At 56.5% G+C, this 26,948-nt stretch overlaps 1 protein-coding gene and 1 long non-coding RNA gene across 9 annotated transcripts in view; one reads left to right on the top strand and one right to left on the bottom strand.

Annotated features, from left to right (window-relative positions):
• Positions 1-21,027, bottom strand: part of GSE1 (Gse1 coiled-coil protein) — a 511,815-nt gene extending 490,788 nt beyond the window's left edge. For all 6 annotated transcript variants that reach the window (XM_035282459.3, XM_035282462.3, XM_035282460.3 and 3 more), the window contains exon 1: positions 18,419-21,027. In XM_035282459.3, coding sequence (XP_035138350.3) covers positions 18,419-20,722 — 2,304 coding nt within the window. In that variant the 5' untranslated portion in view covers positions 20,723-21,027. The remainder of the gene's footprint in view (positions 1-18,418) is intronic.
• A 225-nt stretch (positions 21,028-21,252) lies between these two features.
• LOC103789540 (uncharacterized) lies at positions 21,253-25,826 on the top strand. Of its 3 annotated transcripts, XR_013530242.1 has the most exons (5): positions 21,253-21,418; positions 21,923-22,066; positions 22,245-22,358; positions 23,242-23,411; positions 23,673-25,826. It is a non-coding gene; the product is annotated as an uncharacterized LOC103789540 (long non-coding RNA). The 3 variants fall into 3 exon arrangements; XR_013530243.1 differs by having other exon boundaries at positions 21,963-22,066; positions 23,242-25,826; XR_004737325.3 differs by having other exon boundaries at positions 21,253-22,066; positions 23,242-25,826.
• The last annotated feature ends 1,122 nt before the right edge of the window (positions 25,827-26,948 follow it).

Raw genomic sequence — 26,948 nt, 5'->3', positions numbered from 1 at the left:
TACTGTAAATAGTAGATACTTTGAACAAGAAATTAAATATAACACTATTAAACGCATATGCTCCAAATAACACAGCCACTAACAAGAGAGAGAGCCGGCAATTTTTTACACTCTGTGATTCTGAGATAAAGTAGTTATCTTTTCTGCATTAAACGATATTTCAGTTTAGGATTCTTCCTGCTCATCTAAGTTGTCATCAAATCTACTCAAGCCAAAGGACACACCATCTGGACTTCACCAATGTCCATCACAAGGGCAGGTGACAGAAACTGCTTTAGCCTCCACTGGCTCAATGCAGAGAAGATCATGCCTGGAATGTGTGCCCTTAGGACTGGCTAACTTGGAACAATCCTGAGGTTTTCACACACATTCCTCCTAGATTTGCAAAAGTAGAGCAAGGCAGGTGACAAGTGCAAAAGAGAATACATTTCGAGCCCCCAAAAAACTGATTCAAAAACTTATAAAGAGGTAAATCTCTAAAATATAAACCTCTTGGGAGATCAGTAAAATTCCTATACAGGTTAAGAAAAGAGAAAGCACCAATTACAAGTATCAAGAATGAAAGGGGACATCATTACAGAACCTACAGGCATTGGAAAGGTAATAAAGAAATATCGAGAACCAAGTTGTATCAGTTAACATGACCACCAAGATAAAATGAATACGTTATTTGAGAACAATAAATTACCAAAACTGACGTAAGAAGAAATACACCTGGTGGAAGAATTCTCATTGTCAGTACAAGACAATGGCCGAGTTTCCAATCCACCTAAGAAGGTAATTCAGAAAAAGATTACCAGCTGGAACAGGTTCTGAAATGTGGACAAACCCGGTTTGTTTTGGCAGTGACGTCTCTTAGAAGTTTTATTTACTATGGTTTTTAAAGACACATACTTAATGCCATTTTCATTGTTTTTCCCTAACCTCCCATTTCCACTGAGACTGTGACCTTGCCAGCTGTGATTCTGCCAAGTGCCATGCTTCTCAGGAATGCCACACTCCTATCACTGGCAAGGAATCACTATGTACAATGCACAAAAGAAAAACCGGTGGGTAAAAATTCCAATTTTAGCTATTTTTTCTATGTAGTTGGCGAAACAGGGCTTACACCTGTGAGTCAGTCAGAAGACAACACGAAGCCACAAAGAATAAAGTGCTAAATCATGAGCAAAAGTCACAAACGCTGCCTGTAGACAAGTGTCCAGCTCAGCCAGGAGAGGGAAGAGCAACTTCAGCTGGCAGGTGTCAGGAAAGAAGGCTCCCTGGAACAGGAAAACAGGCAGAAACGTGGAAGAAAGAGCAGGTGCCAAGACTTAACGGTGGGAACAAGCTCAGCTGTTCAAGGAATGGTGAGGAACCGGCTTCCAGCAGCACTAGTGTGTGTGCAAGGAAATGTGGCTATGGCAACGGCTGCTTACATTGTGGGAGTCACATGACCCCCACGAGTCTGATAAAAGCCACTGACCCTCTCCTCCAGAAAATGCACACATGCACCATATTTTACATTAAATTTTGAGGGTTAAGAAAGGTGAATGTGAGAACAGAGGTAGTGTTGAGAACGATGGATTTTTGTAAACTCCCCCCTTTTTTTCTTAAGAGATAAGGTCTCAGTCTATCGTCCAGGCTGGAGTACAGTGGTGTGATCATAGCTCACTGCAGTCTTGAACTCCTGGACTCAAGTAATCCTCCTGCCTCAGCCTCCCCAGTATCTGGAACTACAGGAGCATGCCACCATGCCTGGCTAATTTTTAATTTTGTTTTGTAGAGATGCGGTCTTGCTATGTTACCCAGGCTGGTCTTGAACTCCTGGCCACAAGCAATACTCCTGCCTTGGCCTCCCAAAGTGCTGAGATTACGGGTGTGAGCCACTGTGCCCAGACTCCCCTAGCTCTTTCCCATAACCTGACCTAAAGGGCAGCCCTCCTGATTCACCTGGACTCAAAGGGTCTAGGTCCCCATGTTTTTGATGTCTAGGTGCCAGCTCTCAAGAACAGTGGGAACAGAAAAACAGAAAAGAAATAATAAATAGCCAAAGTAATGCTATTTATTCAAGCATCAATTGAGCACATACTACGTACTAAGGCCTGTGACACACACTCTACTGTAATTCTCATATACAGATAAGGGAACAGGGCCCAGAGACAGACGGACGATCGACTGCTGCCCAGTACCCAGCAACCCCGTGAAGAACCATGTGCCTGAACGCACTTCTGTCTCTTGAATGAGCACTGGGAGCCCACGAGAGTTAAGGAAGCCTGGATCCCAGGTACCCTCCAGCTGTTCGCAGGTTTCCATCCTGCACCTGCCTTCCCTTGGATGACAGTGGCCACCACCTGGCAGACACTGTGAACAGGGCCCAGCACCCTGCAGGTGGTACCAAGGCCCATGGGAGATGTGCCAGAAGCCTGGGGACAGGGGTCCTGCTACAAGGCCAGAGGAGTCCAGGTGGGGACAGAAAGGGTAATCCTAAGGGTGAGGGGCACAGGCCCCTTCATTGCCAGAATTTTTGAGTGGGGCCCTCGGCTACCTCACCCTCCCTTCCTCCGGCCCAGGTAACCACAGAGATCATTTCCCGAGTCCGGACCACAGGCAGAGCCCTCGGTTGTGGCTTCACCTGCACCATGTCCCACAGCCCTGTGAGGTCGGTCCCAAGCCTGTCCCTGTGTGTGGGTGAGGAGCCCGAGGCCCAAAGACCGGAGTGACCTGCTGAGGGCCACCCAGATAGAAACAGGCGGGTGTGAAACCTGCTGAGGGCTGCCCAGAGAGCAGCAGGCGGGTGTGAGACCTGCTGAGGGCCACCCAGAGAGCAGCAGGCGGGTGTGAGACCTGACGTCCAAATACCCTTCACCAAAGCACACCTCTCCGGGTCCAGAGCAGACCAGCACGACTTTCCCTGGAACCTGGGTTTCTCCGACACAGAAAAGGGATGGTACTAGTGCCAACCTCACCTCCTTTTGTAAGGATGGCTTGAGAGCCAGGTGACTCTGAGCAGGAACGGGCTTGGTCATGGAAAAATCTAGGAAGCAAGTTTTTAAAGTCCTTCTTTCTCTTTCCCCAGAGCAGGGCTCTCAGCCCAGACAGTGGGGGCCCCAGTGCTCCCTAGGGCCTTGGACCAGCCTGAAGCTGGCCTCAGCACTGCCTGACTCCCCACCGCCCAGGGCCCCCGAGCCACGGGGCTGCCGGCTCTGCTGCTGCTGACGCTGCATTCCACTGGCCTGATTAAGGCCCTGGAGCTGCTGCAGCCAGAGTCACAAGGGATCCCATCACACCTCCTGGGCCCCGAGCTCTGGGCACCTGGACACCACAGCCGGGCAGCAGGGTCGCTCCCATTAGTCAGCTCCAGACCTGGAGGGGACAAGGGCAAGAGGAGGACCTCCTCAAGGAGGTCCACTCCCTGGAGACACCAAGCGTGGCTGCGTCACTGCACCAAGCCAGGTGCTAGCCCGGCACACGCTCAGCAGGGCTGGCCTCATCTGGTCACGACAGTCACCCTGAGGGGCTGGTGGGAAAGAGGAAGTCAACTGCTCTCATACACTCATAAACTGTCCTGTTTACAGGGTCAGTGAGATAATGTCTCGTAACTGATAACGTGGCAACTGTCACTGTGATTTCCTTATCACCATCACCACCATCATCATCCTTACCGTATTTCACTGATTTGAAGACCCAGACTGTTCAGATTTTTTTTGTTTTTTTTTTGATATAGGGTCTTTCTGTGTCACCCTAGCTGGAGCACAGTGGCACGATCATAGCTCACTGCAGCCTCAAACTTCTGAGCTCAGGGCACTCTCCCCCACAGCCTCCTGACTAGCTGGGACCACAGACGTGTGCCACCACACACGGCTAATTTTTTATTTATTTGTACAGATGGGGTCTCACTATGTTGTTCAGGCTGGTCTCGAGCTCCTAGGCTCAAGCAATTCTCCCACCTCGGTCTCTCAGCTGGATTACAAGCATGAGCCACCGCACCCAGCCTGTTTTACTTGTTAATGTATCTGAAATGTGAAATCAGGACGAAATCTCACAATGGGGGAGGGTCAGTCTCCCAGGCAGCATCTTCTCAGGCCTAGGGGGACAGAATATCAGCAGTGACTGTGGTCTGATGTCACCACCCGGTACAGTCGTGGTCCCTCATGCTGGCTTTCCCCTGCTCTCATCTGGCACACAGTAGGGGCCACGAAACTGCTGACTGAACCCACCCATCACCCCTGCTCAGGCCTCTGCATCCAGAGCCCATGGCAGAGAAGCCCCTCACTATGTCATTTCCCTGTAAATGTCTCCTAGGCAACGGCCCTCCCGGCCCCTGCAGGGCCCTCCAGAGTTTCCCAGAATGCCCCCAGGAGGGCTCAGGCCACGGGCAGCCTGCCACCAGCACGGAGCACCCGAGGAGCTTCAGGCTGCAGCCTGGCGAGAGCAAAGCACCAGGAAGTGGATTTGGCTTAGACTCCCAAAAGCCCATGGAGAGCAGGAAAGCCAGAGACAGGGGAGATTTCTCCTGCCATCCAGAGAAATTCTTATGACATGTGAGTCTTGGGAAGCTCTGGCCAATATGCTCAGAACCATCTCACCAAACAGGGAGACAGCGCCAGGAGTCCCAGAGCTCCAGCTTAGTGGGTTTCCAGCAACTGTTCCAAGCGTGCTCAGCCCAGCTCCCTGCAGGCTGCAGGCCAGACACTGTGCTCTGCGTGGAGGTGACTTCTGGGGTTGCTGGGAAGTCCTCTGCCAAGGGCGGGCAGGGACTCAGCTCTGGCCACCTGGCAATCATGACACCAGAAAGTCACTGGGAAGGGGCGTCTCTCAGACCCATGGCCCCAAAGCAACTGCTAGGGTAGAGACAACGTGTGTGCAGCTGGGCTGAGAAGGGAGCACTCTGCCCCGGAGCTGACACCTGCATGGCCTTGGGCCAGTCACCTTCCCTCTCCAAACCTCAGAGACATCAGTTTCCAGATGTGAATAACTGAGATACAAGAGGCTCCAAGACAGAGATGCTGGCAGAGGGGGAGGAGCTGCAGCACGGCGGGAACAGGGCCAGCTCAGCCAGAAGACACAACTGTCACAAATGCACAGAATCCACAATGAAAGACTGGACAAAATTAAAGGGACAAAAAGACAAATCCAAACTCTCATAGATCTTAACACTCTTTTCTCAGCAACTGACAGACCCAAAAAAAGAAATCAGTAACAACCTAGACAATCGGAACACCGCTACCAACCACCAACCTCCTCAAATTAATTGATATGTAGAGAACCAACTACTGCTGTCTCCATGTCCTTTTCAAGAGCTGGTGGTCCCTTCTTTAAGGGAGTACACTTAAATAGAAAAGGATTAAAGCCTTACAGAGTACCTGGTCACAGAAGTCAATTAGAAATCAATAACCATAAGATATTAAGACAGGCCAGTGTTTGGAAATTAAGCAACATATTTCTAAATAATCCATAGGTAAAAGAAAAAAACACAAGGAAAATTGAAAAATATTTCAAATGAGATGAGAATGAGAAATGACTTATCACAAAGTGTGAGGTGCAGCTAAAGCAGCGCTTAGAGGAACATGCGTAGCTTTAATTGCCAATATTAAGGTAGGGATAATCATCCCTCCCATGCAGAATTTTAGAGAAAAATAAACGAGCTTTCACGGGGAAAAGAGGGATCCATATGGGGGTGCTTAGCAAATATACCAGTGCCTGGCCCCCTTCTTAAATACAATTTAGCAGGTATTGTTGAGGCTAGAAATTTCTCTCTCCATATCCTGAGGGACAACATGACTTTGCAGGTTCCCCTTTGGGAATACTAAGATCAAGAATTTGCCAGGTGTGTGGGCAGCGGGGAGTAGAGACATCAGAAGATACCACCAGCAGAGTCACTGCGGGGGCCGCAGGTGTTGGCTCTGAGACAAGATAATAAACCAGAATCAGAAACAAAAGAAGGGAGGACAGGCCTGGGTCACAAACGGAGTCCCGAAGTCCCTCCTAAGACTCTTCCTATTGACCAGAACTCCCCAGGCAGAAGTCTCAGAGCTGTAGAGGACCCTGAGAAGCTTGTCATTCCTCCCTGACACATCAGAGGTAACGCCTGGCTCCTGAGGGAATGAGTTCTCCATCCCCAGGATTCAAAGGGAGACTGAAGACTCACTGGGGAATAATGAGATGAACAGTTACTGAGTTTTTACTGGGGCTTGGTCTGTGCAGAACACGTCAAAGCTTTGTCTCGCCCTCATGACATCTCTGTGAAGAAAGTTCTAGAAAGGAGGCACAGGGAGGTACTTGGGAGCCAGATTTTGGGCCAGACACACAGGGATCCCGTGCCAGCTCCGCTGCTCCCCAGCTCCGGCCTTGGCACGTGTTTCCGCCTCTCTGAGCCTCAGCCTGCACATGTATGAAATGGGGACAACCATCTCTAAGGCACAGGGAGCATCCACGTAAGTGAGCCATGGTTCCTGCCCCAGCTTTACAGCCAAGCCTAAAGCAGGAGAGGTGACTTACTCAGTGTCGCACGGCAGAGAAGGACAGGTGCAAACATGTATCTGAGTCCAAATGGCCCCAGGGCACGGAGGAGAGTCAGGCCACCAAATCAGAAGGGACCCTCTGGGGCCACAGATGAGAACCCAGAGGACCACAGGGCTTGAGGGCAGAGCAGGGAGGGGTCTGGGTGCCCCCGCTGTGGAACACCAGCCTCCCCACGCCCCGCCCTGCACCTTCCATCCCCAGTCACTGTGCCCACCTCCCTCCTGGTGCAGCCCAGCCGGACTCCAGAGTCTGTGCCAAGCTGTGTCTTAAGACAGACACCACTGTGGCCAAGAGGAAGTGGTGGCACAGGTGAGAGCTAGGCTGGCACATGGACCCTGCCAGATTCACCTCCAGGCAAGAATGTGAGAGTGTGTGCATGAGTGTGTCATGAATGAGAGATGGTGTGCGGGAGTGAGTGTGTGCATACGGTTGTGTGTGAGGACATGCGGGTGTGTCACTGCAAATGACTGTGTGAGTGTATGAGTGAGGATGTGGGGCCGAGGGGGTGAGAGGACAGGTGTGCGTGGAAGAGCAGGCATGTGAGCATGTGGACACAGCGTGAGGGAGGTGTGAGTGTGCGGGTGAGTGATGGGTGTAGGAATGCACGTGACCACACGTGCAACAGTGAGTGCACATACAAATGTGTGGGTGGGAATTTGCATGTGTATGTGTGTGCATACAAGAGTGTGAGCAAGACACATGAGAAGGTGCAAGGTGCATGTGTGTGAGGGAGAGAGGTGGGTGTGCTGGGGTGTACGGGTCAGAGGGGTGGTGCGGGCACAACCACCTCGCCCTGTGGATGCCGGGGGAGGAGGGGCTTCACTCCCATCTGGGGCATCCCTGAGCAATCCGCTGCTGGTCCCAGGCAGGCAACCCAGTAGGCTCGCCAGCTTGGCCTGCCTTACTGAAAACCTACACTGCACTAAGTCTGAAGCCCTAAAGAAAGGCCTGGTTCACTCTGTCACCTGCCAAAGGGACAGGTGAGCAGCCAACGTGCTGCGTGTCTCTCCCGTTAATGGGAAGCGCTCTTGGAGGAGGTATCCGCAGTCACACCCCTGGGCGCTCATACAACCAGACCCTGCACTGACCCCACTTATGAATCAGAAAGAAAATGCAATTTCCGGAAGAGAAAGAGGTTGAGGCACGGGAGAAGCAGCGATTCCCCCTGCAGGGACCAGGCCACCCGGGGAGTGAGTGGCACCTTCTCTGAGTGCCGCCTTTCAACATGGGGCTCACACGTGAGGCCACCCCTGGGCCAGGCCTGACCCTCCTCCATACTTTGGGGCCTGCCCAGTTTCTCAGACAACAGGGCTGAACCCAGAGGCCACTGTGCATGCAGTGGCCCACCAGGTACATTCTGGGCTTCTGCAGGAGGCTGAATGGTGGATACTGTTCCCACAATGGCACCTCCTCCTCCCGCAGGAGCCCTGCCTACCCAGACTCCTGGTGGGGGTGGCTACCAGGAGCCCTCAGTGTCCGCAGCGCATCTCCTGCACCCGGTGTGAACAGCCTTGCCGGGAGCACCACACGCAGCCTGGAGGCAGAGCACAAAGCCGCCTTCTGGACATTCCAGGGCTCCCTTTCGCAGAGGCTCCTGGGGGATCGCACAATTGCATAAAAGAACGGCCTACATCTGTGAGACGATCCCTCTCAAAGGGCAAGGCACACCTGGAGGCTGCGGCAGCTCAAAGGGACCACAGTTTGGAGAGCTGGCACTGCAGCCGTTGCAAGGCGCCACCATGCTCTCGGGATACCTGAGCCTCCACCTGCCCTGCGCTGCCGCCAGGTGCCTCCTGGCCTCCCTTTGCTGCTGGCATGGACCCCAGGCCCCCTCCCAGACCCATGGCCGGTCCTGTCACATCTGGAAGTGTGGAGGCCCCACACCACTTCCCAGCTGCCGCCCTCATCACCATCACTCCCCCACGCAAGCCTCGCAGCCTGCAAACCTTCCCACCCGCAGCGGGAGACGAGGCTGATGGGTGTGGAAGGGTGACTAAAACACCGCAGCAGTGGTGACAGCCCTCTGACCCCCCACCTCCAGAACTGAGAGCCTTCCTGAAAGCTGATGCCAGGGAGCCTGGCGGCCTCCTCCTGTGCTAATCAGGGGCTGGGCCGGGTGGAAGCCAGACCCCACGGGGCTGCACCACCTCCCAGAGGCACCCCTTAATTCCAGGGCGGGGGAAAGGCTGAGGCAGTGGTGTTGGACTGACCACTCCGTCACCTCCCAGCCCTGGCACCTCTACCTCAAACTCCCTTAGCTACCTGAGGCTTGGCCTCTTTACCTGAAAAGTTGGAATGATACCATCTGCCCAGGGGGCAGTTCACACCTCCGTCTGTGGTCACAGGTGGGGAACTGGTGTCTTGCCCAAGGTCACCAAGTTAGCTGGTGGCAGCGTGGAGCCCAGATGGGACCCACAAGGATCCCGGGGCCAGCAGACACAGTGGGCAGCTGCAGAAGCTGGGGCTGACACGGAGCCCAGGTTCACCTGCTCCCAGCTTTCCAACATCACGAAACACATGTTATTTCTAAATGTAAAATATGACACAATCTGAAAATGTCTTTAAAACGTTGAAATGGTTCCTACAGTATAATAATTGGCAGGAAGCATCCCAGCATACATTTAAGGAGTGAAATAAGGACTTTTCAAGGTGACATCACTGGTACGTACATTCCATAAGAGGAAGCTTTTCTACATTCGCCACTTAGTTAAATGCTAAGAACTCACTGGAGACCCCTCCTCCAGGAAGCCTTCCTGACCCCATCTATCTTCATCTCCCTGGTGGCTCCAGCCTGCCTTCCCATCGAGGAAGGGTGTGGTGAGCAGGTCAGAGGGCAGATGCTGGAGCCAGACAACCTGGGTGTGGATTCCAGTTCCGGGGCTTCCCAGCTGCGTGACTTTAGGCGAGTGACTTAACCTCTCTGTGTCTCAATTGCCTTGTCTATAAAACAAGTAAGCCCACTCATAAAACAGAGAGATAGTTAGATGGGGCAGCGCAGGCAAAGCTCTTGCGGTGGTGGCTGGCACAGGCACATACTATCAACACCAGCTGCTGCTGCCACTGGCACTGCTCTCATCAGAGCCCAAGGGCTTGGGAGTGGAGGACTGGAACCTAAATACCCTGTGCCAACAAATGACCTAATAATGGGCAGGATAGTGTGGCCTCAGTGGGTGACCTTTGAGGGGTCACCCTTGGGCCCTGGGCTGCCTCCTCTCCCCAACCCACTCCTGCCAAGTAGAAACAGCTGCAGCAAGAGGCACCGGGCCTGGGCCCTGGCTTGGCAAGGCGGAATACCAACCCCAGCCTTTGTGCCACTCTAACAAGGTTCTGGTTCCTCTTGCAGGAAGCCCAATCCAGCAACCAACTTCATCAAGGGCTCCACGCCAGACAGGCCAGGCAGCAGAGCTCAAAACACACAGTCAGAGCAGCCAGACCCCAGGCAGCCCCAACCTCCGGGATCTTCCTGCCCCACAGCCCCCGCCAGCATGTGCAGAAAGACAAGACAGCTAGCGACTGTCAGCCGCGCAGGAGCTGGGGCTCAGCTAGGACTCTGCAATCCACCCCTACTTTCCAGAGGGGAAAGCTGAGACCCAGCCAGGGTACAACATCTTGCCCAAGGCTGCAGCGAGTGTTGGGGCCATAACCCAGAGCTTCTAATGCCCAGGGTTGTAGCTGGAGCCAGCCAAAAGCCCCCAGAGCCCATGCAGCCCCCTTATAAATTCTCAGTACAGCTCCCCTCATCCTAGGGAGAACAAACATGATCGCCATCTTCAAACACAAATCCACCACCCGCACACCAGGACTAGGAGGACGGACTGCAGACAGAGTGACGAAACAAGGCTTCCAGGAGTCCCCAGCACGACCGTCCCAAACCCAAGCCCCATCATGTTGCTTGCCTGCTGAAAACCCCAACGGGAAAACCGTCCTCAAAGAGTTAAACCTCCAGTGATCCGAGGACTGAGCCACCTTACTCCAAGGGAATACTCAAGGAAATAATACTCCAGGGCGTACTCAAGGAAATAATACTCCAGGGTGTACTCAAGGGAAACGCAGACACCTGTCCACACCAACACTTGCCCATGTGTGTTTTCAGCAGCGTGAGTCAGAGGAGCCAAAAACTGGAAAGCCAGCGTCCTTGCGCTGCCGATGGAGACGCGGATGCGGTCCACCCACACAACGGCACCTGACTGTGACACGGATGGAGTTCTGATCCACGCAGCCCCGTGGCTGAACCCGGATAACAACACTGCGTGAAAGAAGCCAGTCACAAAAGGTCACATATTAGATGATTCCATCTACAGGAAACGTCCAGAACAGGCAGATCCATCAAGACAGAGGGCAGACGAGTGGGTGCCAGGCATGGGTGGAGGGATGGGCACAGGGTCCCCTTTAGGGGTGATGGGAATGTTCTGGAGCTGGCAGTCACGGTGGTGCACAACTCTGTGACTACACTAAAACCCAATGAATTGTACACTTTCAAAGGGTGACTCTACGGTGTGTGAATTAGGTCGAAAAATAACAAAAACCAGAGACCTTTCTCCAGGTCAGCCTCGCAGTCCTGGTTCCTACCAGACAGGTCTCTGGCTGCTGCTACAGTGGACGGCGTGCCCCTCATTCCTCCCTGTCCCCCACATCTCCCTCCTCACTCTCCCTCAGTCCCACCTCAAGACCCCCCCGACAGGACCCTCCTCACTTTGCAGGTGGCAGGCGCCCACCACCCCTCTCTCTAGCCACTCTGCTGGCCACCATCACCACCCCCAAAACCCTGCCTGGTTGCTCACTGCTGGGTCCTGGTGTCTAGAGCAGTGCCTGGGGCACACTGGGCGCTCAGTAAAGGCAGTCTGGGCACGCTGGGCGCTCGGTAAAGGCAGGCTGGGCACGCTGGGCGCTCGGTAAAGACAGGCTGGGCATGCTGGGCGCTCGGTAAAAGCAGGCTGGGCACGCTGGGTGCTCGGTAAAGGCAGGCTGGGCACGCTGGACGCTGGGTAAAGGCAGGCTGGGCACGCTGGACGCTGGGTAAAGGCAGGCTGGGCACACTGGGCGCCTGGTAAAGACAGGCTGGGCACACTGGGCACTCGGTAAAGACAGGCTGGGTACACTGGGTGCTTGGTAAAGGGAGGCTGGGTACACTGGGCGCTCAGTAAAGGCAAGCTAGGCACACTGGGCACTCGGTAAAGACAAGCTGGGCACACTGGGCGCTCAGTAAAGACAGGCTGGGCACACTGGGCTCTGGGTAAAGATAGGCTGGAACTTGCAAAAGCATCTGTTTCCGCAGCCTTCAAGAATAAATCCCAGACTCCCCAGCTGTGCCCACAATGCCCTCCATCGGCAGTTCTCATCCTTGCACTTGAACCTTCTAGAAGCTTTAAAATACCAGGGCCCAGGACCACCCCTCAGAGATTCTGAGTTAACAGGCAGGGGCAGGGCCCTGTGGCTGCTGTTTTAAAATTCAGATTGATTGGCGTTGATTCAAGCCTGGGATCCCCAACACAAACAGGAACACTGGGCCTACCCTTCCCTTGGGCCCGTCCCCTCTTCCCACTCCATGCGGAATGAACAACTGCGCTCCAGCCAATCAACCCCCAAGCCCCAGGCCTCAATACCTGCTCCTCTGCCAGGAGCACGTGGCCCCTACTTGGACTTGGCTGAATCTTTTTCAGTCTTCGGGACTCAGCTTAAATGTCACCTCCTCCAGGAAGCCTTCCCTGCACACGCCTGTTTCTCACCCTGCCACAGTTTCTCAGCAGACCGCATCCTGACCTCAGCACAGCACTCGATGCCCTGCACAGCCATGGCTGGACCTCTTCACCAGCCCCTCGACTTCTCATCGTCCCCCAGCACTTTGAGGTCAGGGGATGCCTGATTCATAGGAGGTGCCCGAAGCGCCAGGTGCTCCCAGAGTGCCCGGCCCAGGGTAGGCAGCATTGTTCGGTCATTGGGTGGAGTATTCGTGTGTTTCTCCGGGGCAGCCATGGATAAGGGTAGGGCTCGCACACGGACAGGAGGCAGGACTGCACTTCGTCCCTGGCCCAGCACTGCTGGGGTACAGCGTTGTCTGAAAGTGATTCTTCCTGACCCTCACATGTTATCCTCCAAGGGACAGAACCCCAACACATTCTGGGGCCCTAGCATCATATACTAAATTTAAAACCAGACCCCAAGACGAAGTCATGCTCCTGTTACCAGCTGCACAGCCGACTGCCAGCAATAGATCACAAGACATTTCCCAGAATCCAGACACAGCCTCAGAACCCTTCTTAACACAGCATGAGACAGAGGAGCGAGACCCCATGTATATACAATGCAAATCGCCTATGACCTCTGAAGAACCGTCCTGCCGTTCTGACAGATAGGGAAGCTGAGTGGAGGTCGCCCAGTGAGGAGGGCTCCTTCCACAACTGACCCCAAGTGTCCTACCTGGGGCTATGTGAAGACAGCGGGCAGGTCCTGCAATGCTATTCTCCAAGGACAGACACGTCACCCTTCTTCCGTGTGCCCACTAGAATAGGGACCTGAGGGGAAAGAGGGCTCTGAATTCTGGATGCAGGGTCTTCCCAGGCAAGAGAATGTGCCCAGAAGGGACACATCTTCCAAAGACGCTCACAGCAGTTAATCTCACAAGGGTGAGATCCTGAGATTGCAGACCCCGCCCCCTCCAGCCGCACCCCACCCCCTCCAGCTGCACCCGGCCCCTCCCGCTTCCAGGGGAGGCTGAGTTGTGAAGACCTTTTGCCTTCACTTCCTCCTTGCCCTGGTTTTCTCCAGCTGCCTCTGGGTTTGGGAGGGGCACATCTGGAAAGCTCACTCCTCCGACTTCAGAAGGGCCTGGCCCCTTTCCCGCTGCTGCCAAGGAGAGGGTACCAGCCCCAGCCAGGCTGCCTCCTTTGGCACCTTCCAGAAGGTCTCCCCTTCCAATCAGTCCTGACCAGGTGTTGTAAGAGCCTGCGCCTGGGGAGGAGGGGCAGCCAGGCTCCCCCGAGGAGCAGGGAACCGCATGGGCACAGATAGCCAGGAAGCATGGGAAACACATGTGCACGTGGCCCTGATGGGCGGGTGACGACAGACGCTCTCTGCAGACCTCAGATGTCCCTGCAGAGAAGAAGGGTGGCTGTAGCAGCAACACCTGTGCTGGGCTCAGAAGCCACACTCGGGGGGGGCCTGGCCGGGGCGTTCCCACAGTGAGAGGCTAGAGTGTGATTAGGTAAACAGCTGCGTGCACCATTAACCAGAATGCTCTCCGGACACAGTTCTGGAAGCAGGAAGGGCGGCCTGCCCGCCAACTGGCTTGCAGGGAAAGCCAATCCATCATGCGGCAGATCCATCCTCGATGGGAGCTCTCCCAGCAACAGAAGGAAGGTGCCGGCTAAGACCTCAACAGATGGGCCACGCTGGGGAGGCAAAGGCACAGGGCGCCACTGCTCAGTGAGAAAAAACTCGGGGGTGCAGCCGAGGCAGCCACGGGGGGCATCTCAGGGCCTCTGCCCCACGAAAGCTAACTCCTGCCCCTGAGCTGTTCTAGCGGCTGGGGCAAGGAGGGGTGGGCACACAGGGGAAATTCAGAGCCACTGCCCCACCTCCAGGGCATGGCCGCCTCCACAACTGGACACCCACGGACAGAAAGACAGGGTTTAGGGAGGCGAAGGTGTGAGGATCACCTGAGACGAGACACGGCAACAAAGTCTCTACACAACGTCAAAAAATTAGCCAGGGATGATGCAGCACACCCATGGTTCCAGCAACCCAGAAGACGGCGGGGGAGGATCGCCTGAGCCCAGGAAGTGGAGGCTGCAGTGAGCAGACAGTGCACCACTGCACTCCAGCCTGGGCAACAGAGTGAGACACTGTCTCAAAACAAGACAAAATAAACCCACTAACAAAAAGGCAAGGCCAGGGAGAGGCTGGAGCAGACTCAAGGGCTGACTCAGGCGCAATGCTACTCCTGGGGTTACTAGCTGAGTGACCCTGGACAAGCTGCTTAACCTCTCTGGACTTATTTCCTTATCTAGGCAAAGGGGACAGTGGCACCTCCTGAAAGTGGGCTGTGGTGAGGCTTCAGTGCGTGTAAAGACTAGTGAGGTGTGCACACCTCCTAGAGAGCACGCTCAGAGCACTTCATAAAGGCATCACCCTCACCATCACGTCCCTAAATGCCACCCCCAGCATCCTGGCCAGCCCTATTTCTAGCTCTGAAGGGAGGGACAACCGTTCACCACCCCAGCAGAAAGGCAGCAGGCAGAGGCAGCACTTTAGGGAGGGAAAGGGGGGCGCCGACGCATCTGCACCCCACTGCAAGCCAGGCGCTCCCACCCAGGCTGGCTCACTAGGTTCCACGACAAACCTTCCAGAGGGAAGAACTCAGATGCAGCCACTGAGGCTGAGGCAGGGCCAGAGTCTTACCCAGGATCACATGGCCAACTCCCAGCAGCATGTAGATTCAAACCAGGCCTGTCTTAAGGCAACCCTGGGGTCTTTCCAGGGTTTAGTGCTTCGGGCAGGGGTGCCCGGCCAGAAAAGCAGGCTTCAGCCATCCCCTGCCCATCCTGGACACAGCCCTAGCGAAGCAGGAGGCACAAGGCAGGTGCCTGCAGAGTGTGTCGCTCCCTGGGGCCCCGCTGGAGGGAAAGTGCAAGTCCTATCCACAGCAGAGGGGACCGGGGACACCTTCTCTCTTCTTTCTTTTTTCTTTTCTTCCCTATTTTTTTCATGTTTCCTCTTGCAGTGTTTTAGGGCTGACTCACTAATGAATGAACACAACACAGGGACAACGGAGGAGTCACAGGAAGCAGCACAGATCATGGTTCTGGGACATGCCACGTCCCCCGCTGAGTGGCTTCCCCACAGCACTGCCCTACTCATCCCACCCAAATTCTCAAACCACCCCCCCAAAACAGATAGGAAGGCGCCCATAAGAATCAAGATCTCAGGGCTGGCATTAGGATGCCAGCTTGGGGACAGCCCCTCTACCCTCTCACTTTCCCCAGGGGCCTTGCAGGTTTCTCCCTGACAGCCCCTGCCCAGAGCCCCAGCTCATTCCCAGCTCCTGAAAGCGCCACCTTCGCAGCCCATGCCCACCCTGGCACTGGGTCCCAATTTTAATCTGTTCTGCTTCTTTTCTGTACTTAGCTCTGCTCGAAGTGGCTCCTTCCCTCCACTCCCCATGTGTGTCCCCCTCCCCCATGACACTGGCGGCTCTGAGCTTGCCACCAGATCCCCAGCATCTGGAACCACGCCTGGCTCAGAGTCCGCGCTCCATAAATATTTGTTGAATGAATGGGAAGGAGGGGGAGGAGGACGGAAGGCCAGAAGGCTGCATTTCCGGCATTCTCCCGGCTGTCAGTCGTGCCTCCCTGGGAGCTGGGAGCTGAGGCTTCTCCTTTCCCTCCATCCGGGGGAGCCTGAGACCTGCAGAGCTGCCCACTCTGTGGGCAGACCTGCCTCGGCGGCCTCACCACCCGCCTGGATTGCTGGCACCGCTGGGCCCTAAGCGGATCTCTTCCCTGTCCGTTCCACTTTCTTTCAAGAAACTGTTATTGCTCCCCTGAGCCTTCAGCTTCAAATCCAACCTCCTATTCCTGATTTCAAGGCCTGGAGTTCACTCCAACCTTGCTTCCTCTCATCCCTGGCAGGCATCTTCTGCCCAAGGAGGCTGAGCAGCTCACCCCGCTTCTGGGCCCGCTTGCCTGCCCCATTCCAACAAATCCTACCTCCTTTCTGAGGCTTGACAACAGGGAGTCAGTGGAAGAGGGCCTAGGAGCAGAAGCAGGTTCGAACTCCACCTCAGACACCCACTGGCTGTGTGTCTGACTGTTCAGGGTCTTGGTGGACTCCTCTATAAAACGAGATGAGAAGGCCTCAACGGCCACATAAGGGGTGACTAGGGAACAGAGCAGACGTCCATACGCATGAAACCTTGTTAAACCCATGCTGACCCCTTCTGGGCAGACACCAGCCTGCCTACCCGTCCACATGGGACTACTCTCCACTCCCCCTTCCCAGCTGCCTGGGAAACTGCGGCTTCTTGCTTCCTGGAGTTCTTATCGGTCAAGGCCAACGGGCAGCATCCCATCAACTCCTGACATATGAGCAAATCCACACGAGAAAATGCATCAGAATTTGAACGTTCTGTACAAAATCCTGTGTCTGAGGCCTTGCAGAGAGTTCTGACTGCCCTGTGACACATGGCTGCCACATGTAAAATTGGTCCCCAGCCTGCAAGCCGGCATCTTGCACACAGAACCAACCACATCCAAGAATTTGCTCCTGTGCATCAGGGCGGAGGGCATGAGGGTCCCACTACAGGCCAAGCACGTGACCGTCTTTGGGACTTAAATTTCCCCCAGTCCATTTAACTCCCACCATGTCCCTGTAAGGCAGCCAGGGCGTTTCCATTTCTCAACCAAGGAAACTGACATTCCAGCAGGACAGGAAACTAACTCACAGGTGCTTAACTAGCAAGAGAAAGGGCAGAATTTCGAAGCCCGCCTCAGACACCTGCTGGCTGAGTGTCGTCTGACCTCCGAGTCTCGGCGGACTCACCTACAAATGAGATGAGGAGGCCTCGCAGCCCCATGGTAAGGAACAAATGAACTGGGGTCAGTCTTGCTCCTAAACTTGGACTCTTCTGCCAGTTTCAGCCTTTTCGGGAACGGCAGCCCTTCTGCTTCCCTTCGGCTGCACTGCTACACACCGCAGAGGAGAGCTTCAGCATCCGTGACGGGGACGGTGCGCTCGCCCCACTGAAGTGACAGGCTAGCCCACCAAAGCCACAGAGACAGCCTGAAAGTCCAGAGCTGTCATCGGTAGAAAGAGAGATCTGAGCAGACCATGACGGCGGGGGCTGCGTACTGGGGGAGGATGGGCAAAGCGTGGCAGAGCCCACTTGCCAGATGCAGCCACTGTGAGTGACTGTGTCCCCCCGATATCCCACCTATGTGCCCCCACACACCCAGGTGGGAGGCAGGATCAGGAAGCTTTCAAGAGGTGGAATGACCCTTTTGAACAGGACAGCGCCAACTTTCCCATCCACAAGTCCCTCTGCCCACCCTTGGCCAGCAGCTGCCGCTACAGTCATTTGGTTAAAGCAAGCAGCACTGACTTCCTTCGGCAGAAATGAGGATCCACGCCCCAGTAGCCAGGATGGTGACCGCCACTCACAGACGCACCCGGGGCAGTTCCTGCTCGGGCCCTTGCAAAGCCAGATCCCAAATTAACTGAGCCCCGTCTGGCTCCTCGAGGGCGGGCAGCGGGAAGGCAGGCGCCTTATAAACAGGGAGACCGCCAGGCCTCCCGTCTGCCTCCTGCACAGCTGACTTGCAGAGAAGAAAGACTCTCTTCCCGCTGGGTGAAGTCTGTTTAGGCCACTGTCCCTCGAATTCCACACCCCCACGTCTGGAACCCTGTTTCCTTCAGCCGTAAAGCAAGCAGAGTCACAAAGTAACAGTGTGCACTTGGGTGGAAAACTCTGGAAACGCCAAGCCGCGCAGGAGCTAGAATGGCAAGGAACTTCCACCTCTGATGTGTTACAAACCGGGTGAGCGCAGACCTCTCTGTGACCCGCACGGCTGGACTAATTACCAATGTTATCAAGCGGATGACAGACATGCCCCGAACTTCCTCTGTGTGACAGATCCCACTGCACACACACCCAAGTTCAGGCCCCTGCCTGCTGTTCTCAGCAGTGCCTTATTCTTTCCTAAGACCACTCCTGACCGGCACTGCTCTGACCGCTGCCCCATGCCTCCAGGGTCAGCCAAGCCAACGTACCCAAGTACCAGCCCAGTGACTCAGGAAAGGTACCTCCCCCAGAACACACCACCCAGAACCAGTGAAAACTCCTCCTTCCAAGTTTTTCTGAGGAACAGAAAACATCTCTCCCTTCTCTGCATGGATTTTGGAGATTAAAACTGCTGCTTACCTTCGTCGATGCTGCCACCGGGGAGCTCCAGCTCACAGGTCCCTGGCGGGTTAGCCCTTGGCCCGCACACACCAGGGTCCCACACTCCATGCAAGCGCCGATGATCAGCTGCTGTCCGTCATCCACCAGCAGGCTGTGGCTTGCTCGAAGGGTGTATAGGAACAGGGGCAGCCGGGCCACCCGCACAGACTTCAGCCCCAGACACCGTTTCTTCTCCTGCTGGCAAAAGAAGCACACGAATGTCTCCACGTGGTACTGCCGGGACCAGGCGCTGACAGCGTGATGGGTGCTGCGGGCCTCGTGCTGCAGCCATTGGGCCAGCAGGTCATGGTAGCAGAGCACACAGGTGGCCACCAGCCCGGTGGAGTCCACAGGCCTGGCACGAGGGGCAGGCGGGTACACAGTGAGGAAGGGGAAGAAGGGCTCCTTCTCGCCCAAGCGGCTGGCGGGGTTCACATTGAGCTGGAACTCCTTCCCGGGGCCCAGTTCAGCCCCACAGATGTAGCAGATGGACACGGGGCCGCCCTGGGCTGATGCAGGCAGCTCGGAGAGGGTAGGGTCAGAGGCGGAGAAGGCCTGGTGGTATCTGCCCAGGAAGCCCTGCACGGAGGTGATGAGCTCCTCCTTCTGGCAGGCCCGGTACAGGGCCCAGACGTCCTCCAGGACGCTGAAGCACTTGGGGCAGCTGCGGACCTCGCAGCGCTTGTTGGGGCCCTGGGCGTTGGGCGGGCAGGGCAGGAGGCTGAGGAAAGGGAAATGCATGGCGCTCCTGGCATTGCCGTTGAGGATCCTGGAGGGCACCGCCCGGGCATCCGGGGTACAGTCCTCCCCGCAGAGGTAGCAGGCCTCTCGCAGGGCCCCAGGGGGCAGGCCCTCTTCCCTGGGGAGTCTCCTGCCCTTGGAGGCCATGCCGGGGGCGTGGCTGTCCAGGGGCACCACGTAGAGTCGCTGCAGGACCGGCACGTTGGCCAGCTCGAAGCTCTGCCACTGCTGCGTGAGGGAGGAGAAGCAGCTGGCGCACACTAGGGTGCTGCCGCCCTCGCTGATGGGCTGTGCCCCTGGGGGCGGGCTGTGCAGCCACAGGAAGGGGAAGAACGGGGCCTGCGCCAGCTTCTCCTGCTTCTGCACGTGGACCTGGTGGTGCGAGGCCGGGGACAGCGGGGACCCGCAGATGTAGCAGCAAAGGCCCTCTGGTGGTGCCGCCCGGCTGTCCGGGAGGACCCGGGGGCCACGGCCACTGTTCTCCTTCTCTTTGGGGTTGCAGGAGCCTTGGAAAGGCGACTCCTTGTGATCCTCTTCCCCGCTGGTGATGTTGATGTCACTGTCCTCGGACGTGCAGAAGCCCCGAAGGGTGTCCCCCAGAGGCCTGCTCTCCAGAGGCTTGGTGGCCCTGCCGGAGGGGGGCCCTTTCATGCCGTCTGCAGGGGCCTGTTGGACAGGAAGGCCCTGCCAAGGATCCTGAATGCCCCTCAGAACGCTGGCCCGGGCCTCGGGAACCCAGTGCCTCCCAACCGCCTTCCGCCGGCGCCTAACCCCGGCCTTGGGCTCTCCATCCGCGTGGACCTTCACAGGGAGTCCCTCCTCCTCCACGCGCCCCTGCACCGGGGCCTGTGCGCCCGGTCCCGGAGGGTGTCCTGGAGCCGATCTCCACTCCTGGCCGCGCCCCCCGCGAGGCCCTGGCCCCGGGAGGACCCGCGGCGCCGGCGCCCTGTCCTGGTGGGGGCTGGCGGCGTCGCGCGCGGGCGGGTCGGGCTCGGAAAGGGGGTCGGTGTCCGACAGCTCCGACAGGTCGGAGTCTCGCGTCCCCTCAGCTGCCCCGCGGAGCCGGGGGCCGCCACCGTCGTCGTCGTCGTCGTCGCCCGCGGCGCTGCCCAGCGCGTAGGCGACGTTCCACTCGCGGGGGGCCCCGGCGCCGCCGCGGCGGCCGCCCGCGCCCGCGTCGCACTGGTGGGGCCGCTTGAGCCAATACATGCGCTTGTCCACAGGCGTGCGGGCGCGCTCGAAGGCGGCCCACTGCTCGCCCAGGAAGCAGCGGCACACGGCGCACACCAGCACGCAGCCGTCCGCCGGGGACAGCTCGCGCGCGCCGGGCGCCGGCTCCTGCTGCTGCAGAAACGGGAAGAAGGGCTGCGCCGGGGCCCCCGCGCCCGCCGCCGGCTGCTTCACCTGCAGCTTCAGCTCCTTGCCGCGCCCGATGCCGCCGCCGCAGATGAAGCAGGAGAGTGGCGCGCCGCCCGCCGCCCGCTCGCCCACGGCTGCCATGAGCCGCTGCTTGCGGGAGACCGGGGCCGGCCGCCCGCTCATGGCCGCGCCGCGCCGCCCGCCCGGGTCCCCGCGCGCCCCGGGCCGCCCTCAGCGCCCGCCCGCACCGCCGCCGCCGCGCCCAACTTGGAGCATGTGTGCGCGCCGCAAAGTTTGGCGGCGGGCGGCCGGCGCGGGCGCGGACGCACGGCCGCTCGCAGCGGCGCCCCCCGGGGCCTGCCGAGCCCCCGGCGGCGGCGCGGGCCGAGGCGGCGCCGCGGCGAGCGCGCCCGGAACGCGGCGGCGGCGGCGGCGGTGGCGGCGGCGGGGCCCAGGCGGCTGGAGCGGCAGCCGCATGTGCGAGCTCCGGCGCCTGCCAAGGCGTGGGGTCATTTAATTGGGGAGGAGGGGGCGGGGCGGCGGCGGGCGGGAGGGGCGGGGAGGGGCGGAGAGCGGGCGCGCGGCGGGCGGGGGAATCCCTCCCCGCGCGCTCCCTCCCCCGCCCTCCTCCTCCCCGCCTCCCTCCCGCCCGCCGCCGCCTCCCCCCGCGTCCCAAACTGCGCACAATAGCGGCCGGCTCCTCTATCTATTTTGTGTCCAGCCGGAGCGGCGCGCGATGATTCATTGCCCCAATTAGGGGCTCTCTCCAGCGCGCCAGGCTGAAGCCGTCTGAAGGGTCTCCTGGGGGACCCGCCGAAACCCATCAGCGGCTAGAGCTGGTCTTTAAGTAAAGGTCAAGCAGGACGCGGGAGGAGCCAGGTAAGGACGCGGTGGGCGCCCTTGGAGACAGAGGAACCCCCCGCCCCAGGGCCGCGGTAAGGGCAGCCCAAACCCAGATGCAGGCACCCTGCCGGGGTTCGCTCAGGGCGGTCCTGCCCCCTCTAAAGGGGTAACCAAGCGAGAAGCCCTTTTCAGTCCCTAACAGGCCTGGGTTGGGGACACCATTCTGGGCCCCATGTTCTAATTATGGAGAGAGCGAAGAGGAGTCGTCCCAGTCTCCCTGGACCCACTAGTGAATGCAGCATCCAGCAGACAGTCTGGGGCCTGCTCTGCCCCGTCCCCACCGCCGCCAGGGGTCACTGGGCCACCAGCAGAGGTAGAAAAGTCCTGTGTGTCCCAAGTCCAGTGACCCAACCTCTCTGGGCCCTGGCAGCAGGGGATTAACTGTTTCCGTGTCTTTATTGTACACGTGTAGAGATCCGTTGTATCTAACAGGCAGGCTGTTGTAAATGCTTCTGCACTTCACTCAATTGCTCCTCCCAGTAACTACAGGTTAAGGGTGGTGATCAGCCTCATTTCACAGACAGCAAAGAAGTGGCATTGACTGCGAAGTTATGCATCCAAAGGGGGCCAAGCGGGGCTCAGACCCAGGCCGTCCGGCTCCAGGCCCTGCTCTTGACCACCGGGGTGAGTAGCTGTGCGAGGCAAATGTCTGGTCCATGTCACCAGTCTGCTGATGGGGACTGTCCATGGCAGGACAAGGCCAGGATCCTGGGTCCTCCCAGATGATCTGGCTCAGGCCCTGGTTCAGTGCAGGCATCACCAGACCTCTCATTTCCCATCTGTGAAATGGCATCTTTTCCAGCTTCAAAATTCTACGAGTCTCTGACTTCTGGGCAGTTTACAGCTTCCTCACACCATTCTCAGCCCGGGGACAAAGGTGCCCGGTGGTCCCCTCCACCCACTGGGACGCTGAAATGTAAGTAAAACTGGGCTTCCTCTTGGCAAGGAAGAGAGCCATGCATTATAAATAAACGCAAGAAGGCCTCAGCGCCGCCCGCGCCGCTCTTCGGAATCCCTGGGGGATATTCCAGGGCTCAGGGTCCAAGGGTTAACAGGAAATCGTCATTGCCAGAGATGGGGGACTTTGGGCCTTCACCCTGGCCCAGAGGAATGCTGTGTCAGCAAAACTGTCCCGAAGGAATGTTGGGGGTGGGGCAGGGGCTTCTTGGCGCCTGGCACTTTTAATACCTGGAGAGAGGAGGGGGGCTGATTAGGAAAAGTTGGAAGGGCAATGCCTGTTGAATTGCATCCTTGCCGAGTTAGAGAGGCTGTTAGGTCCCACACAGACCAAGAGGCTGCTGGTCAGACACTGCCCGGCCTGGGACATCGGGTCCGCTGGTGAGTTAAATGTGGGTTCCTCAGGGCTGCTTCAAATTCGTTTCGGGCTCATCTTTGTGGCCGTGGCCCCGGTGTCACCCTCAGGCCTCCCTTTCTTCTCCTCTACAGCAGGTGCTGTGCCACACTTCGCCATCCCCCAGAATCCTGATTTTATTGATTTTTTCTGTCCACTGCTCCTGTCTGCCCCTTCCCCACCCCCCAGAATCCTAGGTGCTCCCTCCTGAGGGCAGGATCCTGTCTTGCTCACTGGAGATCTGGGGCCGGGCTCAGTGCCTGAGTCCCACACACCTGGGTCTCAGTCCTGTTTCTTCCCTTGCCAGCTGTGTGAGCCTTGGGCAGACTTCTTACCACATGACCTCTCGGTTTTCTGCTCTGCACAATGGGAGTTGTTAAATAAATAGGGATTTGAGCACAGGGATGGGGTGAGTGACCGTGTGTGTGTTGCCCATTCTATTTTCCAGTGGTTAAAGAGGTTCTCTGGCTACCTGTCTGCACTACCGTGTGCTATGGAGGGCCACTGTGATGAGGTGACACGCAGAGTCTGAGGGAAGAGGACCGTGGGGTCAGCCAGACCAAAAGAGAGACGTAGGGTTTGCTTGGCTGACCTGGAATCCTCCAGGAGGTGTTCTGAGTATGCACCATATGTATGCAGGGGTGCGTGTGTGCGTGATTCTGCATTTGTTAGAATGTATACATGTGGGTACATGTGCATAGTTATATATGTATGTGCAACCTACGTGCGAGCATGTGAGTATGCATGTGTGTGTGCATTTGTGTGTGCATGAGTTAACCTGTGTGCTTCTGGGTGTCTGCCGTGTGTGCATGTCAAGTGGGCCAGGAGTAGGAGTGGGAGGCATCCAGCTGCATGTTTGTCTTCCCTTCAATGACCCAGTGACTCAGGAAAATCCCCTGGAACACGTCTTGGGAGCCAGGAAGCAGAGTGAACACAGATCAGAGGAGAAGGCCGGTGATGATGGCCACTCCTCTGGGTGGATGACATGGGGGCAGGGCCGCTGCCCCAGCGCAACACGCCAGATTGACATCACACCTCTGCCATTCACTAGCTGTGGTGGCTTTTGGCTTGCTCCTTTACCTCTCTGAGCCTCAGTTTCCCCATCTGTAAAGCAGAGCCAACTCGACAGTGTGCAGGGAGAGTGAGCTGAGCCAATGCCAGTAAAGCACTTTGTGTCGGGATGCAGAATAGCAGGGACAGAAACACTCGCAGCCTATGTGAACATCAAACATCCAGCACGCACGTTCGGTGTCAAGCACATGCCAGGACCTCTGCTTTGCAGGTGCCGACTCAACGAATCTTTCCCAGAAGCCCATGGGGTAGATTCTGTGGTACCCGTGAGTTTAGGGGTGAGGAGACTAGGGCCCAGGAGAGGGAAGTCACAAGCCCAGGGTCACACAGCATCGTGGAGCTGGGACTGGCTCCCAGGCTGCGTGCCTCTGAACCCCCTGCTTTGCTAGCTAGTGAAATTCACCGTGCTTTCAATCCTAAGACGCCAGGACTGGAAAAGCCTAGAGTCTGATCTCCCCTCTGCTCACATGTGTCCCCAGTTTCACACCAAAGGAAACAGGCCCTCACATGTGCCCGTCTGGATGCAAAACAGGCCAAGTTTATGCCAGGAGATGAGAAGAAATGCCAGGGTGCATTGGCACGAACTTCACACGCCAAAGTAGACTTGAAGTCCCTGTTTCTAATAGAAATGGGCAAAAGGCTCAAACAGGACTAAGCCATCCAAACATCCCTGCCAAGAGCTGCTGACGCTACAGCCTTACCATCCCCAGCAGAGCCATCTCTTGGCTTCCCTCTAAGCCCTACACCCCACCCTGCAGCTGGAGAGAGGGTGCCAGGCTCCCTCCAGACCACACACTGCACAGCCCGGCTCTCCATCCTTCAATCATAGGACTTGAAAAGCATTGACAGACGCTCACAGACAGACTCTGCATTGGGAGCAGGTAAAAAATGCCCACCTGGATTCTGCAGGAGACAGGAGGCCATCAGCAGGGAGTACCTGGACACATCTCAGATCTGCAGCTACCTGTGGGTTCGTCTTAACCCAGAAACCGCAGGACTCTGCCCTCATCCCACCCAGGAGAGCTCATTTCCAGCCTCCAAACTTACCGGCACGTTGTTTTGTGTCTCTGTCTGTGCCTGCCTCTCCCACTGGGGCAGAACCTGAGCTGGCTTGCCTTGCCCTGCCCAGTTTCATAAAGCTGTGGACATGGTTGGGGACCAATCAGTGCTTGAACTAGGGACGCTGCTAGACTCTATCCAAAACCTCTCTCACTATGCCTTCCAATTCCAGAATCATTCAGCTGCCCAGCCAGCTTCTACTGCGCCATCTTTTATTCCTCCTGAGTGCCATCAATCAAGATTAAACTCTGCCATGTGCCCCTGGCTTTTCTCAGCCCTGCAACCCGGCTTCCCTTCTCACTGGGGCCTTTTGCCCTTTTCCTCCTCCTTCTAAACTGCGCCTGTGCCTCTGGCATCCCTCCCAGGACCCACTTACCTTCTTAGGCTGGTCTATCCTCCTCTTTTCAGAGGTGATGTGTGCTGTGTTGGCCTCTGGCTCACTAGGGACCAGAAAAACAAAATATATCATCTGACTGCCCTAATTTTTTCTTTTTTCTTTTTAAATTCTTTTTGCTTAAGAATGAAGCAAGCCCTTCCCTGCTATCCTCAGGAAGAGCTTCAAACATGGCAGACCACTGGCAAAAATATATCCTCCTTCTCAGAGGGAAAGAATGTAACTGTTAACAACAAAAATCGCTGGGATTTGTGGAGGCCTTGGGCTTACAAGCCAGTTCACCTCCATGCACTCACGTGACACAGCGGCACATGGAGGCATCACATCCATTTTAGAGAGAGGGAAACTGAGGCTCCAAAAGGCAGGGGTTTCCCCAAGGGCACCATTCCTGGAGTCAGGAGAAGCTGCCAGCTTCAGGGCTGATGAAACTTCGTTGCATTTTGTATGCATTTACTGTGCTGATTTGTGAAATATAAACATTAAACACATGCAGCACATTTGGTAACCCTGTCTTAGGGTCTTGTTGCCTTTTTATTTTATTTATGCATTTCATTTTTGAGACAGAGTCTCACTGTCACCCAGGCTGGAGTGCAGTGGCACAATCCCAGTTCACCACCACCTTCGCCTCCCGGATTCAAGCAGTCCTCCTGCCTCAGCCTCCCGAGTAGCTGGGATTACAGGTGCCCAGCTAATTTTTCTATTTTTAGTAGAGACGGGGTTTTACCATGTTGGCCAGGCCGGTCTCAAACTCCTGACCTCAAGTGATCCACCTGCCTCAGCCTCCCAGAGTGCTGGGATTACAGGCTTGAGCCACCGCGCCTGGCCACCTTGCATTTTTAAATACAGGGTCTTCTGAACTTGGAAGTGGGTGGAGCATTTTCTGTCTTGGGGGTCTGAGATAACTTGGGCAAAAACAGTTTGTAAACAGCAAAGTGCCTTTTTAAACAATCACGGTTTACATTACACCATTAAGTGTCAGACCACGGGCTACAGATTCATAGAGCAGAATCAGGGGCTCTAAAACCTTGCCTTGCTCCCCTAAGCCTGAAAAAGAACCCAGCAGAGAAGAGCCCAGTCTCCCGCTCCGGGAGACATTGTCCCCCACCCCAGCCGTCACCATCTCCAAATCCGAGGATATTGCCGTGAACTTCGGGGCCTCATAAAACTCCTTTGATAAATGATCACCAGAGCTGACCTGCATCTGGGGTTGATGGGACAAACACTCACATAAATCTGGGGTCCCTTGCCGCCAGCTTCTCAACAGGCCCCTCATAGCAACCATTTATGTGGTGTGTCCCCAAGCTTCCCAGCCACCGAGGTTTCTTGGTGGGGCACAGGTGGGCGGGGTGGGGGCACAAGCAAAGGGAGACAAGCCAGAGCAACCCAGAACTACCATGAGGGTACCCGGCCTGCCGTTGGCGCTCAGTGCTAACCAGCGCACAGCCTGCAGTGGCAATAGCTGACGTTTAACTAGAAGCCAGGCACCGGGTTCAGAGCTGATATTCATATTATTGTCCCATTTGGGTCTCACACCAGCCTAAGAAGTAGGCACGATTACATCGTTTTACAGATGAGGACACAGAGGCTTGGAACAGCAAACCCGTGTCCCCTGTGTCACAAAGCTGGGAAGT

Source organism: Callithrix jacchus, chromosome 20 (genome assembly GCF_049354715.1).
Source record: "Callithrix jacchus isolate 240 chromosome 20, calJac240_pri, whole genome shotgun sequence".
Classification (NCBI taxonomy): Eukaryota; Metazoa; Chordata; class Mammalia; order Primates; family Cebidae; genus Callithrix; species Callithrix jacchus.
Note: the sequence above shows the minus strand (reverse complement) of the source record. Positions and strands in the feature narration are given on the sequence as shown.